The sequence below is a fragment of the Pan troglodytes genome, chromosome 9, assembly GCF_028858775.2.
Source record: "Pan troglodytes isolate AG18354 chromosome 9, NHGRI_mPanTro3-v2.0_pri, whole genome shotgun sequence".
NCBI classification, from domain to species: domain Eukaryota; kingdom Metazoa; phylum Chordata; class Mammalia; order Primates; family Hominidae; genus Pan; species Pan troglodytes.
The window spans coordinates 124716291-124729098 of NC_072407.2; the positions used below are offsets into that span (position 1 = coordinate 124716291).

Genomic DNA, 12808 nt, shown 5'->3' on the forward strand with positions numbered 1-12808 from the left:
AGGAATTAGCTTAAAGGGGTGCTCAAGGCAGGAGACATGATGGAGGTGAAAAGAGGGAGAAGTTTGCAAAGCTCTCCTGTCTGACTACAGGTGTGGACAAGCTCACTTAGCTCAATGACAGCAGGGAAACAGACAGACAACCTGGTGGGGGTAGAGCCTCTTGGCTCACTCCAGCGTGAAATCACAATTGGCAGGTACTTATTGGTCACCTACTATGAGGATTTCTCCTACATGAGGAGTGCGACAGGGAAGAGAACAAGAAGTGGTTTCTCCCGGCCAGGCCCTGTGTAACATCAGCTCTGAAAAGAGAAAGGGGTGGTTCTACCTTCACGGAAGGAAGGAAACTTGCCCTGTGACGATGTTGATCAGGACAATGGAGGAAAGGCCTGCAGGCGGGCGGGTGGCAGGAGCACAGGCAGGCAGGCCTGAGATGGTGTGAGCAGAGGACAGTGGGGAGGCTGCCCTGACCAGAGTGGATGGTGCAGGATGCACAGTGGAAGCCGAGTGCTGAGTGCAAAGCTGGAGGAGACGTAGGATTCCCCTACCCCTAATTTTAGGGAGTGCCAGAGAGGGGGAAGACCTGAGCAAGGCCGCACAGTTTGCTCCTTAGCCTTTTGGCCTTTGGCCTATCCCTCACCTGCCATTGTTCCCTGCTGCTATTTTCATCACCATCTCAGGCCCTTTGTTCCATATTCCTCTTTACCAGAAAAGCAGCACACAGGGCTGGGGACCTATGAGTGGGATCGGGGCTCAGTATCACTGCAGGATCACAGTGCTCTTGGAAGGAACACAAGGACCTTAAGACCCCTCTGTACCTGGGGAGGGGGCTCTTTAGGCTTTGCAACCCCCACCCCCGCCTCTTCCTCTCCCTCAGCGACGGGACTAGTCTCCGGGTCCTGACTTCAGTGAAGCCTGACATTTCATAGGAGCTTAATATTTCAGAGAAAGAGCATAACTGAGAGGCAAGTTATTTCCTGCTCTTATCCCTCAATCTCAAGGAAATGGCTTTCTCTCATCCCACAGTAGTTACTGTCAGAACCACTAAATCCCCACAAGGACCAAAACTAATGTCAAAGCCGCAAAACCCAAATCCTTCACAAATGAGAAAAGCAAGCCTCAGCCAGGGCCGCACAGATTCTTGGAGTGCATACTGAGTGAGCAGCAGTCGAAGCCCCAGCTTTCCCCGTGGGACGCGGGCGGAGCCAGTTCCTCTCCAAGATCCTGCTGTCATGAAGAACTTGGCCGGCTTCGTTTCTCTGCTGTTGTGTGGCCCCCTGGTGGGGATGTGGAGAACTGGATGACCCTGCGCAGCTTAGCTGGTGCCGCTCCTTATTACCCAGCATGGGAAGCCGGCCACCATGTCTTTGCCCTGGAACTTGGTATTCTCCAGTTGTTGGCAGGCCCAGATATCATCAAGTAGATTTAGTGTCGTCCTCCATTTGAAGTGGTCAAGGGAGATTCATTCATGTGCATTTATTCGTTTAACAAGTACTGAAAACCTGCATGATATGCTGAGTAAGGATACAGTGTAAGCGAGAGACAAAAACCTTGTCTCATGGGGCTTACACCAAAGAAAGGCAATGCAGTATAAAAGAAAAAGTACTTAAAACCGAAATGCTCAATTTCTAGTTCTATCTTGGGCCACTAATTCTCTGTGTGACTTGACCAAGCTCCTTAAATTCTCAAATTCCCTAATTTCTTCTAGTTGCAACTTCTTCATTATTCTAGTTTGTACAGTAGATGATTCTCCCTCATTGTAAATACAAAAGAGGCCAGGCATGGTGGTTCACACCTGTAGTCCCAGCTACTCAGGAAGCTGAGGTGGGAGCATCACTTGAGCCCAGGAGGTGGAGGCTGCGGTGAGCTATGATCATGCCACTTAACTCTAGCCTGGGCAACAGAGCAAGACCTTGTCTCAAAAAAAAAAAAAAGTACCAGAGAGAGAGAAAAAAAAGCCATTCCCTCCTGTAGGTAGGGTTGTTTTGTTTTGTCTCTTGGGATATCTTAGAATAACAGTCTGTATACTTTAAACCAGTATGTCTCAACTAAGGGTGATTTTGCCTCCCAGGGTACATTTGGCAATGTCTGAGGTCATTTTCAATTGTTACAGCTCGGAGAGTGCTGCTGACGTCTTGTGGGTAGAGGCCAGGGATGCTGCGAAACACCCCATCATGCACAGGACAGCCACCCACCCCCCCCCGAAATAATTATTCAACCCAAAATGCTGTTGAGAGAAACCCTGCATTAAACTTTGAAAATATCCATCTTTCCCCCTCATTTCTCCATCAATCTCACCCAGAAGCTAAGAGACCTGATTCCAAAATGAAGGGAATAGAGCCTTGGGAGTCACGCAGCTATAAAACATGCTTTGTATTTCTACACAAATTATTTTATCACTGTAGGTCATAGTGCCCTCTTCTGAAAGGTGGGGCTGGTGACCACCAACTGGAATGTTGTGAGAAGGACTTAACTAAAAGGACTGCCCTCAGCTGACCCGCAGCTCCTAGAGGAAAGCCGTATGGTGGCTATCTCTTGAACAGTGGCTCGATTCGGAATCTCTTGCCATCCCCTTACCCCCTTATTCTACTGCCGTGAAGGAGAGAAACGTCTTTTGTCTTCTTTGTTATGTGGGAAGCAGAATTTCTCAGGGTACCTTTCTATGCCTTTCCTTAAGTCTTCACCATTGCTATCATCACCACCTTTTAATTACTGACCTTTTTCTTCCTTTTTCCAGAAGTGCATGTGGAACCTCATAAGAAGCAGCTACATGTGACCCTGGCTTACCACTTCCAAGCCAGCCACCTACCCACCCTAGAGAAACTGGCCCAGAACATTGACGTCAAGCTAGGGTGTGACTGGGTGGCTACCATATTTTCTCGGGATATCCGATTTGCTAACCATGAGGTAATGTCTCACTGTGGTTCCAGAAGCTACCAGGTGCAGGGATGCAATCAGAATCAGCAGCTCGCTGCTGCAGGGAGATGGGTACCTACAGGGGAAAAACGGAGTAAGCACCTAACAGAGAGTCCGTTGGCTCAGGATTGTGTCCAGCCTCTGCTTGCCTCACTGGGAGGCTTCCAGCTTGCCTCCCTCCTCTCTGGGTCACAAGTGGTTCATCTGGGTAACATCCCCCTAGTTCTGTCTCCCCTGCCAATCCTACTCCAGTGAAAAAGAAATGAAATGGGAGAGAATAAATAAAAAATATATTGGAAAATTTTTAATATTATATAAATTTATGGTGTTAATGGAAGACATCATTTTGACCTTAGGTGAGTTGAAGAACATATAAATACCAAACCAAACAAAACAAAAAACAAAAACACTTGCAAAGACATAATCAACAGATATTTGCTGTGTATCTGTATCATGCAAAGTACCATGGAGCATACTGGAATTTTTAAATGTTGTCCTGTCCTCAAGGAGCTTTGAGAACAGACACACATGAAAAGAAAACTCAAGCCACCTCTTGTGAGAGTTTCTGCACATCCCAGTGGGAGGCCTGAGTGAGAAAACTGAATTCCATCACAAGAAGAAAGATTGGTACACCCCTAGCACCCTTCCTTTGAGGGAATCAACATTGCCTTCTAGACAAGTATGTGACATCTTGGAAGCATAATATTGCCTTTTTTTTTTTTTTTAAATGGAGTTTCATTCCTTGTTGCCCAGGCTGGAGTGCAATGGCACGATCTTGGCTCACTGCAACCCCTGCCCCTGGGGTTCAAGTGATTCTCCTGCCTCAGCCTCCCTAGTAGCTGGGATTACAGGCACCCGCCACCACACTGGGCTAATTTTTTGTATTTTTAGTAGTGCCGGGGTTTCACTGTGTTGGCCAGACTGGTCTCGATCTCAGGTGATCTGCGCGCCTCGGTGTCTCAAAGTGCTGGGACTACAAGCGTGAGCCGCAGCACCTGGCCAATAGTGTCTTTTTCTATCCTGAAGGAGAAGCTGAGACACAAAAAACATTAGTGTCTTAGTAATTTAGGGCTAGAGATGAAGCAAGAGCCCATGTATTTTGACCAATAAAGAAGGGCAACCTGTCTGAAACAAAACTACATCATAGCCAGGCATGGCGGCTGTCACCTATGATCTCAGCACTTTGGGAGGCTGAGGCAGGAGTATTGCTTGAGACCAGGAGTTCCAAACCAGCCTGGGCAGCATAGTGAGACTGTATCTCTACCCACCCACAAAAGACCTCATCGTTTGTTAAAAATGTGCCTTCCAACTTAACTACATTTATTAAGCAATACTTATATTTGTTTCCCAATTTTTCAAACAGCCAAAGAACTGGTATTTTTGTTAGTTTACATAGCCTTTTAACATCTCTTTTAGACTTCTTTAAAAAACAAAACATGAAAAACAGTTAGAACCCCAGGGCTGGGAGCAGGCAAGCTCATTGTTTTGGAAGTGGTAGAAGAGCCAACCCATGAGTCAGAGGTTCAGGGCTAAGCATGCGCCTGTGAGTGTCAGGGGCATGCAGTTTTGTCTGACTCTGCTGATGGGAACGTGATGTCCTCCTTTTGAGTCATTTGATGCAGGTTTCTGTAAGATGCCTTGAGCAGACTGGGCCTGATCTTATTTAAGAATTCTGACATCTCCTAGAGTCACGTAGAACGAACCCTGAAGATAACAAGGGAGGTGTGGCTGGTTGGACTCCTTCTGAGGGCAAAGAAAAAAAAAGTCAAGGGTTGCGTGCAGATGGCCTCTGAGAAGTCACCTTTCTAAGAGAAGGAAGGTGGCAGTGGAATTTTACAAGGAATATCCTCTAATCAACACTGCCCTCCAGTTAACTCAAAGGGTAATTGCTTTTCTGCCTGACCCACATTCTGCTCAATTGGCATGGAAGGAAAAAGGCAGCAAGCGCCCTCGGGAATTATTTTCTAAAAATAACTTGGCCTCTTTTATCTCTTATTTGTAAAAGCTCATTTATTACCGTTCGTTCTGATAAAGCTCTCCTCGGCCCCTTTGGACTGGACCTCTCCCGTGAGGTCTTTCGGTCCTACCTGAGCCGTCTGCACATGTAACCCTCTTCTTGCCTGCCGTCTTCAACATGCCCCCAGGAGGCAGTTTTGATTGATTGTTCCAGTGAGGGAACAGATGTCCAGAGAAGGAGAGTGGTTTAGGCAAGGACACTCTGGCAAGGCACCGTGATGCTTAGGAAAACTCCAAGGCCTCATTCCTCTGCTATTTAGATTCTCACTCGATTTGGACACGCGAATCCCATTTGTATTTCACATGGGCTCTTCCGTGTTAGTGATTACATTGGGCCATGCCAGTTTAATATACCAACCAATAGAAATCCAGAGGAAGGACAGGGTGATCCAAAAAGCATCAATTTTGGAGTCTAGCACACTTGGCTTCAAATCCTGGCTCCATCACTTTAGCAAGGGTTAAATTCACTTTGACAACTTATATAAATCTCCAGTCCTTAGTTTTCTCATCTGTAAAATGGTGACAATGTTTTGCTAGATGGTTATGAAGACTAAATAAAGAAGATGTATGGAAAGGCTCTAATGTAATACCCAGCACAAGGTGGGTGCAACAGCAACGAAAAATTGCTGCAGCTATTATTGTGAGTGAGAATAAAAAGGGCTCCAAAGGCAGTTCGGCTCTTGTATTCACTCAGGGCTGTGGCTGCATTTCATTCAGCAAACTGAGTTCCATCCCATTGTAGTAAGGAGGAAAAACATACCTAACATACCTGAGGTGGATTCAAGAGGTTTTTTGTTTTTTGTTTTTTTTGAGATGGAGTCTTACTCTGTCGCCCAGGCTGGAGTGCAGTGGTGCAATCTCGGCTCACTGCAACTTCCGCCTCCTGGGTTCACGCCGTTCTCCTGCCTCAGCCTCCCAAGTAGCTGGGACTACAGGCACCTGCCACCATGCCTGGCTAATTTTTTGTATTTTTAGTAGAGACAGGGTTTCACCATGTTAGCCAGGATGGTCTCGATCTCCTGACCTCGTGATCCGCCTGCCTTGGCCTCCCAAAGTGCTGGAATTACAGGTGTGAGCCATGGTGCCTGTCCTGGATTCAAGAGTTCTTACGAGTACAGACCAGGCACCGTGGCTCACGCCTGTAATCCCAGCACTTTGGGAGGCCAAGGCGGGCAGATCGCCTGAGGTGAGAGTTCAAAACCAGCCTAGCCAACACAGTGAAACTTTGTCTCTACTAAAAATACAAAAATTAGCCAGGTTTGTTGGTACACACCTGTAGTCCCAGCTACTCGGGAGGCTGAGACAGGAGAATCTCTTGAATCCGGGAGGCAGAGGTTGCAGTGAGCCAAGATGATGCCACTGCACTCCAGCCTGGGCAACAGAGCGAGATTCCATCTCACCCCAAAAAAAGAGTTCTTACAAGTTGATGGCAAACATAAAACAAAAGAATAAGTAGAATGTAATATAAATTAGGCATGTGTTCTCATATCTTTCAAACTTAGGCTAAGGTTTTGTATCTGCTTTTGGTGAGTGAGAAAGGGCATTGGGGACATGGGTCCCAGTTATAATTTTAGATTTGCTACAATGCCTTAATTCTTTTATTGTTCATTCAATAAATCGAAGCTACTTATTGTCCAGCTTCCCTATGCCTAGGACATATTTGTCTGTAACCTTTGCTGTGCCTCAGTTTTCCTGGGGATAACCTAGAGATAGATAGAATGAATGCCCCCCACCCCCCCACAGGATAGAACAAATGAGGACTTCTCTGAAATCACATTGAGTTTCTCAAGGGAAAGGCACTACAGGGCCAAAGGCATTATTAGCCAAGACCATGCTGTGCTTGAACATTTAAGGAACACAAGTTTAGGCTTGTTTCCCTGTGACTCGGTGACTTTCTCCACTTGTCCCAGAAAAAAAAGAATGTTCCTTTTCATGGGACGTCACACATTTAGCTTTGCAGTTTATGAGATTTCGCGTGAATTGTTTTTCCCTTTAAGCCGATTTAACAATCCCACAGAAAACCTTCCTGGCTTGTTTGGGGAGGTGGTTTGAGTGTGTATGAGGCAGAGGGACAGGAAGAATAAGGAGGCAATCAGAGCAGGGAAGACCTAGAACTGAAAGATGCTGGAGTCAGAATTAGGGAAACAAACAGGTGCCCTACGTAAAAGGAAAATCGGAAATGCAGCGGGGCACATGAGCTCCCTGCACCATGACTCTCATCCTCTGAAAAGAATCACACCTTTACTGGCTCCTTTCTTTAGCGATTTCCAGAAGGAAACTCTCTCTTTATAACATGTTCTGGTGTATCACCTTGACATCAACCAGCCAATTAGTTCACAGGCCTACCCAGCACAGAGTTTGGGGATCAGGGGCGGCTGGAAGGAAGGATGTGACGTGGGAGATCAGGTGCTCTGGTTCTGTGGAAATAATTATGCCCCTTCGGTGCACAAGGCTCTGTCCTAAGGTGTTTTCTTAGATTGTCTCATTTAAGTTTTATGGGCTTAAGTATTATTTTATAGATGAGGAAACTGAAGCCTGAAGCCAAAGTTAGAAATACGTAAGTGGAGACCAGAATATTTAGCCTCCAACTAACGGCTTTGAGACCCTAGAAAATAGTAAAAGCTGTTAAAGCTTTCTCCGTCCTTGTGTCCCTTGTGAAACAAATAAGATAAGAAATATTTTCCTTACTATTGAGGTCTCCCACTATTAGTAACAAAAAATACTAAAATAAATGTTTTCTACAGTACCTTCATGCCTATACCTGTGATGTTAATACATACCAGGAAACGAAGGCAAAAAGAAATAAAGAATAAATAGCCAACTGGCATGGCCTGTTTTTGGCCTGGGGGCTGTTTCGGAGCCCAAAGTAAGAACGTTTTCTCCATCTGATGAAAGCTGGCTACATGCTGACATAGACACTGATGTCTAGACATTTTTCTTTCAGGATCTTTGTTAAAACTGTAGGTTTAAAGAAAACTCCTTTAAGGCAAGAACCATGTCTGGTTTAAAGAGCTAAGTTGGCCGGGCATGGTGACTCACACCTGTAATCTCAGCACTTTGGGAGGCCAAGAGAGGGGAATCACCTGAGGTCAGGAGTTCGAGACCAGCCTGGCCAACATGGTGAAACCCTGTCTCTACTAAAAATACAAAAATTAGCCAGGTGTGGTGGCGGCCGCCTGAAATCCTAGCTACCAGGGAGACTGAGGCAAGAGAATCACTTGAACCCAGGAGGCAGAGGCTACAGTGTGCTGAGATCATGCCATTGCACTCCAGCCTGGGTGACAAGAGTGATACTCTATCTCAAAATAATAATAATAATTCGTAAATAAAGAGCTATGTTACACAGAAAGGGGGTACTTCATTCCCTGAGCCTTCCTGGAGGAGAGACACTCCACCTGGCCCCTCTGTAACCCCCGTATGGAAGACTGGCTTTCCATGAGCTGGGTTTCAGGTGTCTATCATGGTGACTATCAGATGAAGCAAGGGAAGCTAGGTCCATGTCCATTTATACAGCAGTTGGCCAGACAGCCTACAGGATTTCAGGTCAATTTCCAAAAACGATACTTGAATCGTGATGGGAAATCTAGACATGCCTGAAGAAAAGTATGGAACCATTTCTAGCACCAGGCATACACCTGTAATACCCTGAAGAGAGAAGTGCTCTCTGATAGGAATTCACATCTACTCAGGGCCTGCAGACCCCAAGGGCTCCTGGGCACATCGCCCTCTGGAGGTGTGCAGTATTAATGCAGAACACACAGTCCTGCCCTCAAGGCGCTCAGGAGAATGGTGAGGCGTGGGGCTCACTCACCCTCTCTTCCTTTTCCAGACATTACAGGTCATCTACCCCTATACCCCACAAAATGACGATGAGCTAGAGCTGGTCCCCGGGGACTTCATCTTCATGTCTCCAATGGAGCAGACCAGCACCAGCGAGGGTTGGATCTATGGCACGTCCTTAACCACCGGCTGCTCTGGACTCCTGCCTGAGAATTACATTACCAAGGCTGATGAATGCAGCACCTGGATATTTCATGGGTAAGCAGACACAAAGACCTTTATGCCATTTGAAGAATGTTGCTAAGGCAGACTGGATCCTGGATACACAGGGCAGCAGTAAATGGAGTCCATGGGAAGAAGGCCCTGTGGATTCCAGAATTCCAGGAAAGGAGCTGATTTGAGGCATGGGAAAAATGTGAAATGGATTGCTCTGCTTCCCTCTGCCTGCCCCATTTGCCATGGTTGTCTGCTTCAGTTCCTGATCAGAGACTAAACTGAGGTGGCTTGGGGTCCATCTCTTCTGGCCGAAGAGTGGCATCATCCCAGTGCTGCGTCTTCACTGCTTTAGGGCTTCTGTCCACCTTATCCTGGGTCATGAGTCAGGGTGGTCTGATTTCCCAAAGCAGCTGGGCAGATTACTACCCTGCCATCCAGACCAATAGAGAAGGGGGTTTCAAGAGGCAGGAGCCCTAACTGTATCCTTGATTTGCTAAGTGACCCTGAGCAAGTCCCCAGACACAGCCTGTGCATGCCTAGACAACAAAGACCGTGTCTAAGGGAACAGGCAACTGCCAGACTGAAAAGGGGTCCATTTCCCCCCTCCCCTCTGCCAGTCTTCTTTAGGGTAATAACTTTCCACCCGTCCCTCATTACTATTTTGCCCCCATTCCATACTGGTACCACATTCAGTGGCCAACTTTGTCCCAATAGATAAAATAGAAACAAAAGGCATCTTCTCTTTCTTAGTTGGAGCAGCTCAAAGCCAGCGCTTCCCTGGCACACTGGGGCATCTAGCCAGGGTCTGCATGCTGGTTTGTTTTTCTCCCTCTTGTTTTTGTCATGTGGCAACATGGCTGAGAGGCAGAAGCCCTGAGCACCAGCTGCTTGGTGGCTAATATTGTTATTATTGCCATAAAGGAGAAGCAGAGAGAGATGATTTCATCAAGTCTTTTGCCTGGAAGGAGAAAATAAAGGTCCCCTACCCTAGTGAGCCACAAACAGACAAACCACAAATCCAAAGATGGGAAAGAATATTTTCTTCCTCAATAACCCCACCCAGCAATCCCTCCCCCTCTCTCTCACTCTGCTCCCACCTCAGCCCAGCCCATGAGCCTCCAGAATTGGATGGCACAAAATTAGAGGTCAAAGCTGTCTCATGTTCCCCAAACATTTTGCTTTTTCAGAAATGCTTTGGAAGATCAAAATATGTAAGCTGGGTTTCCAAAGTCTCCATTTTAATCCCTACAACAACAAGTAAAGCAAAATATGCATGAATAAACTGAGAACTAAAACATTATTTGCCTGACAAAGCACAGTTCTCAGATCTGTTATTTTTTATTTTACAGTACTTGGAGTTGCTGTTTTATCAGATCTCTGTCTTAAAAGTGGGTGTATGGCCAGGTGCGGTGGCTCACGCGTATAATCCCAGCACTTTGGGAGGCCAGGGTGGGTGGATCACTTGAGGTCAGGAGTTCAAGACCTGCCAAACCAACATGGTGAAACCCCGTCTCTACCAAAAAAAAAAAAAAAAAATCAGCTGGGCGTGGTGGCATACACCTGTAGTCCCAGCTACTCAGGAGGCTGAGGCAGGAGAATCACTTGAACCTAGGAGGTGGAGGTTGCAGTGAGCTGAGATCACGCCACTGCACTCCAGCCTGGGCAACAGAGCAAGACTTTGTCTGAAAAAAAAAAAAAAAGTGGAGGTATGTGAGAAGCAGTGCTGATCTCTTAGAGTTCACTCCATCCAAACCCACTCTTCCCTAAATTACAGCTCAGGCCGACGTATAGGTGAACCTGAGTGACTTCGGTCAGTGCGTCCCAGGGAGGTCTTTGTGTCATCTTTTATTTGAGAGATTACTAATGATGTCATGTCTGTGAGAACAATGTCTGAAATTAAACTAACAGCTTCCACAGCCAACCCTGCTCAAAGTAGGGAAATAAGTTAGGCATTAGTTTATTGTAATTAAGAATTTGAGACTGGATTCCAGTAGTCTTGTATTTAAATGATAACTCTCCCACTTACCAGCTGTGTGGCCTTGGCAAAGTTGCATTACCTCTCTGAGCCTCTGTTTGCTCATCTAGAAAATGGAACTAATAATTGCACTTACCTCATAAGGTTGTTGGGAAGACTGCAATACAGAGCTTAGCTTTGCATGGTTCAGAGTCTGGTGGTGTATAGCGGTGACTATAAAATCTCTTTTTTCTATCTCGTGTTTGCCAGTCCTCACTTAGTGCTCATCAAAGGAAATGTGTCTTCCATAAAAGCAATGCTGTAGATGAACTGCACTTTCCTATTTAACCCCAGAGGTCAAATGACTCAAGGAGGCAGAGCCCAGCTTCCTTGTAAGACAGACACAGACCTTCTCTCTCTCCTAACCCAAGAGAGACATCAGGAGGTAGAGCCCCAGGGGGATGTCAAGCATGGCCTGGCTGGCATGGTGGGAGTTGCCCAGGGGATCCAGGCAACAAGTCATGACTGGGGGTCAATGATTTTGACAACACTCCCTGCCGAGTGCTTCTCAGTTCTCTGAGTCCCTCCTAAGGAAATACGTTCTCTCCACACTAACTGGAGTGTCTTACTTGGGTCTGAGTTATGAACCAAGACAAGTTGATGAAGCCCCCTTGTGTTCTCTGAAGCTGGGTGAGCTGCCTGGCCGCTTGGACTTAGCACAGGCCTGGCGTGTTGCAGGGAGAAGCCAGCTCTCCCGATGCTTGAGATGTTCTGGATGTCAGGCCCGGCTTCCTCCCTCCACTGTTCTGAGCAAGAAGCATCTGACTGTTTTCTTACTGGAACTGGCAGCTCCACGCTGTCTCAGAGTGAGTCAGGTCCTTTGATTATAATGACAGTTAAGAAGGGAAAGAGGCTGGCATTCGTCTTGCCATGGGAGACGAAGGAGGGAGAAAAGGGATCCTATCAGTATCTTCACAGCTGCGATAAAGAAACAAACAGATATGTACAAGAACGATTCTAGGTAGCCAGACATTTTGCACCCTGAAGCTTTGATGAGTCAGACAATAAAACTGGATTTTCTTTTTTTTTTTAAATTTTTTCTGAGATGGAGTCTCACTCTGTTGCCCAGACTGGAGCACAGTGGTGCAATGTTAGCTCACTGTAACCTCTGCCTTCTGGGTTCCAGTGATTCTCCTGCCTCAGCCCCCCGAGTAGCCAGGACTACAGGTGTGTGCCACCACGCCCAGCTAATTTTTGTATTTTTAATAGAGATGGGGTTTCACCACGTTGGCCAGGCTGGTCTTGAACTCCTGACCCCAGGTGATCTGCCTGCCTCGGCCTCTCAAAGTGGTAGAATTACAGACGTGAGCCGCTGTGCCCAGCCAAACTGGATTTTCTTGAACTGTGTGATGTTTGGGAGAGTCTTAGTTTAAAATAAAGTAGAATAGCTGGTCTATTATACTGTGTGAACGGCACAAGATTTCCTTGGGCTACAGTTACTTAAATTTTACTGTAACAGGTTTCACTTGGCAACATATGCAGATGGACTGATGCTGCTTTGTTGAACTGTAGGTTCCTGGGTCCCACCCCTGACCTACTGAGTCACAATGTGTGAGGAGCAGAACCCCAGCACGAGTGTATTTTTTTTTAAGTCTCCTGGTGATTCTGATATGCACAAGGGTTCAAAATCAGTTTTTCAGGGCATGAGACTTCTGAGACCTTCGTTTATAAGTAGATAGAATGAGTCTATCACTTCTAGTGAAAAAGGAGCCACTTCTGAAAGTGAAGGAACAAAAATTTACTAACAACCAGTTTGCTGTATTATATTGGTGAATATAAAAAGGTATTTTCAAAAATAAAATTATGGGCCAGGTGCAGTGGCTCACACCTGTAATCCCAGCATGACTTTGGGAGGCCGAGCAGGCAGAT

The 12808-nt window shown here is 46.4% G+C and overlaps 1 protein-coding gene across 8 annotated transcripts in view; it reads left to right on the plus strand.

Annotated features, from left to right (window-relative positions):
• UBASH3B (ubiquitin associated and SH3 domain containing B) overlaps positions 1 to 12808 on the plus strand; it is a 158339-nt gene that overhangs the window by 124256 nt on the left and 21275 nt on the right. For all 8 annotated transcript variants that reach the window (XR_010147697.1, XM_508828.8, XM_009424390.5 and 5 more), the window contains 2 exons: positions 2735 to 2904; positions 8759 to 8967. Coding sequence is in view for 7 of the 8 variants with exons in the window: in XM_508828.8 (XP_508828.2) it covers positions 2735 to 2904; positions 8759 to 8967 (379 nt within the window). In the remaining variant the exon portion in view is untranslated. The remainder of the gene's footprint in view (positions 1 to 2734; positions 2905 to 8758; positions 8968 to 12808) is intronic.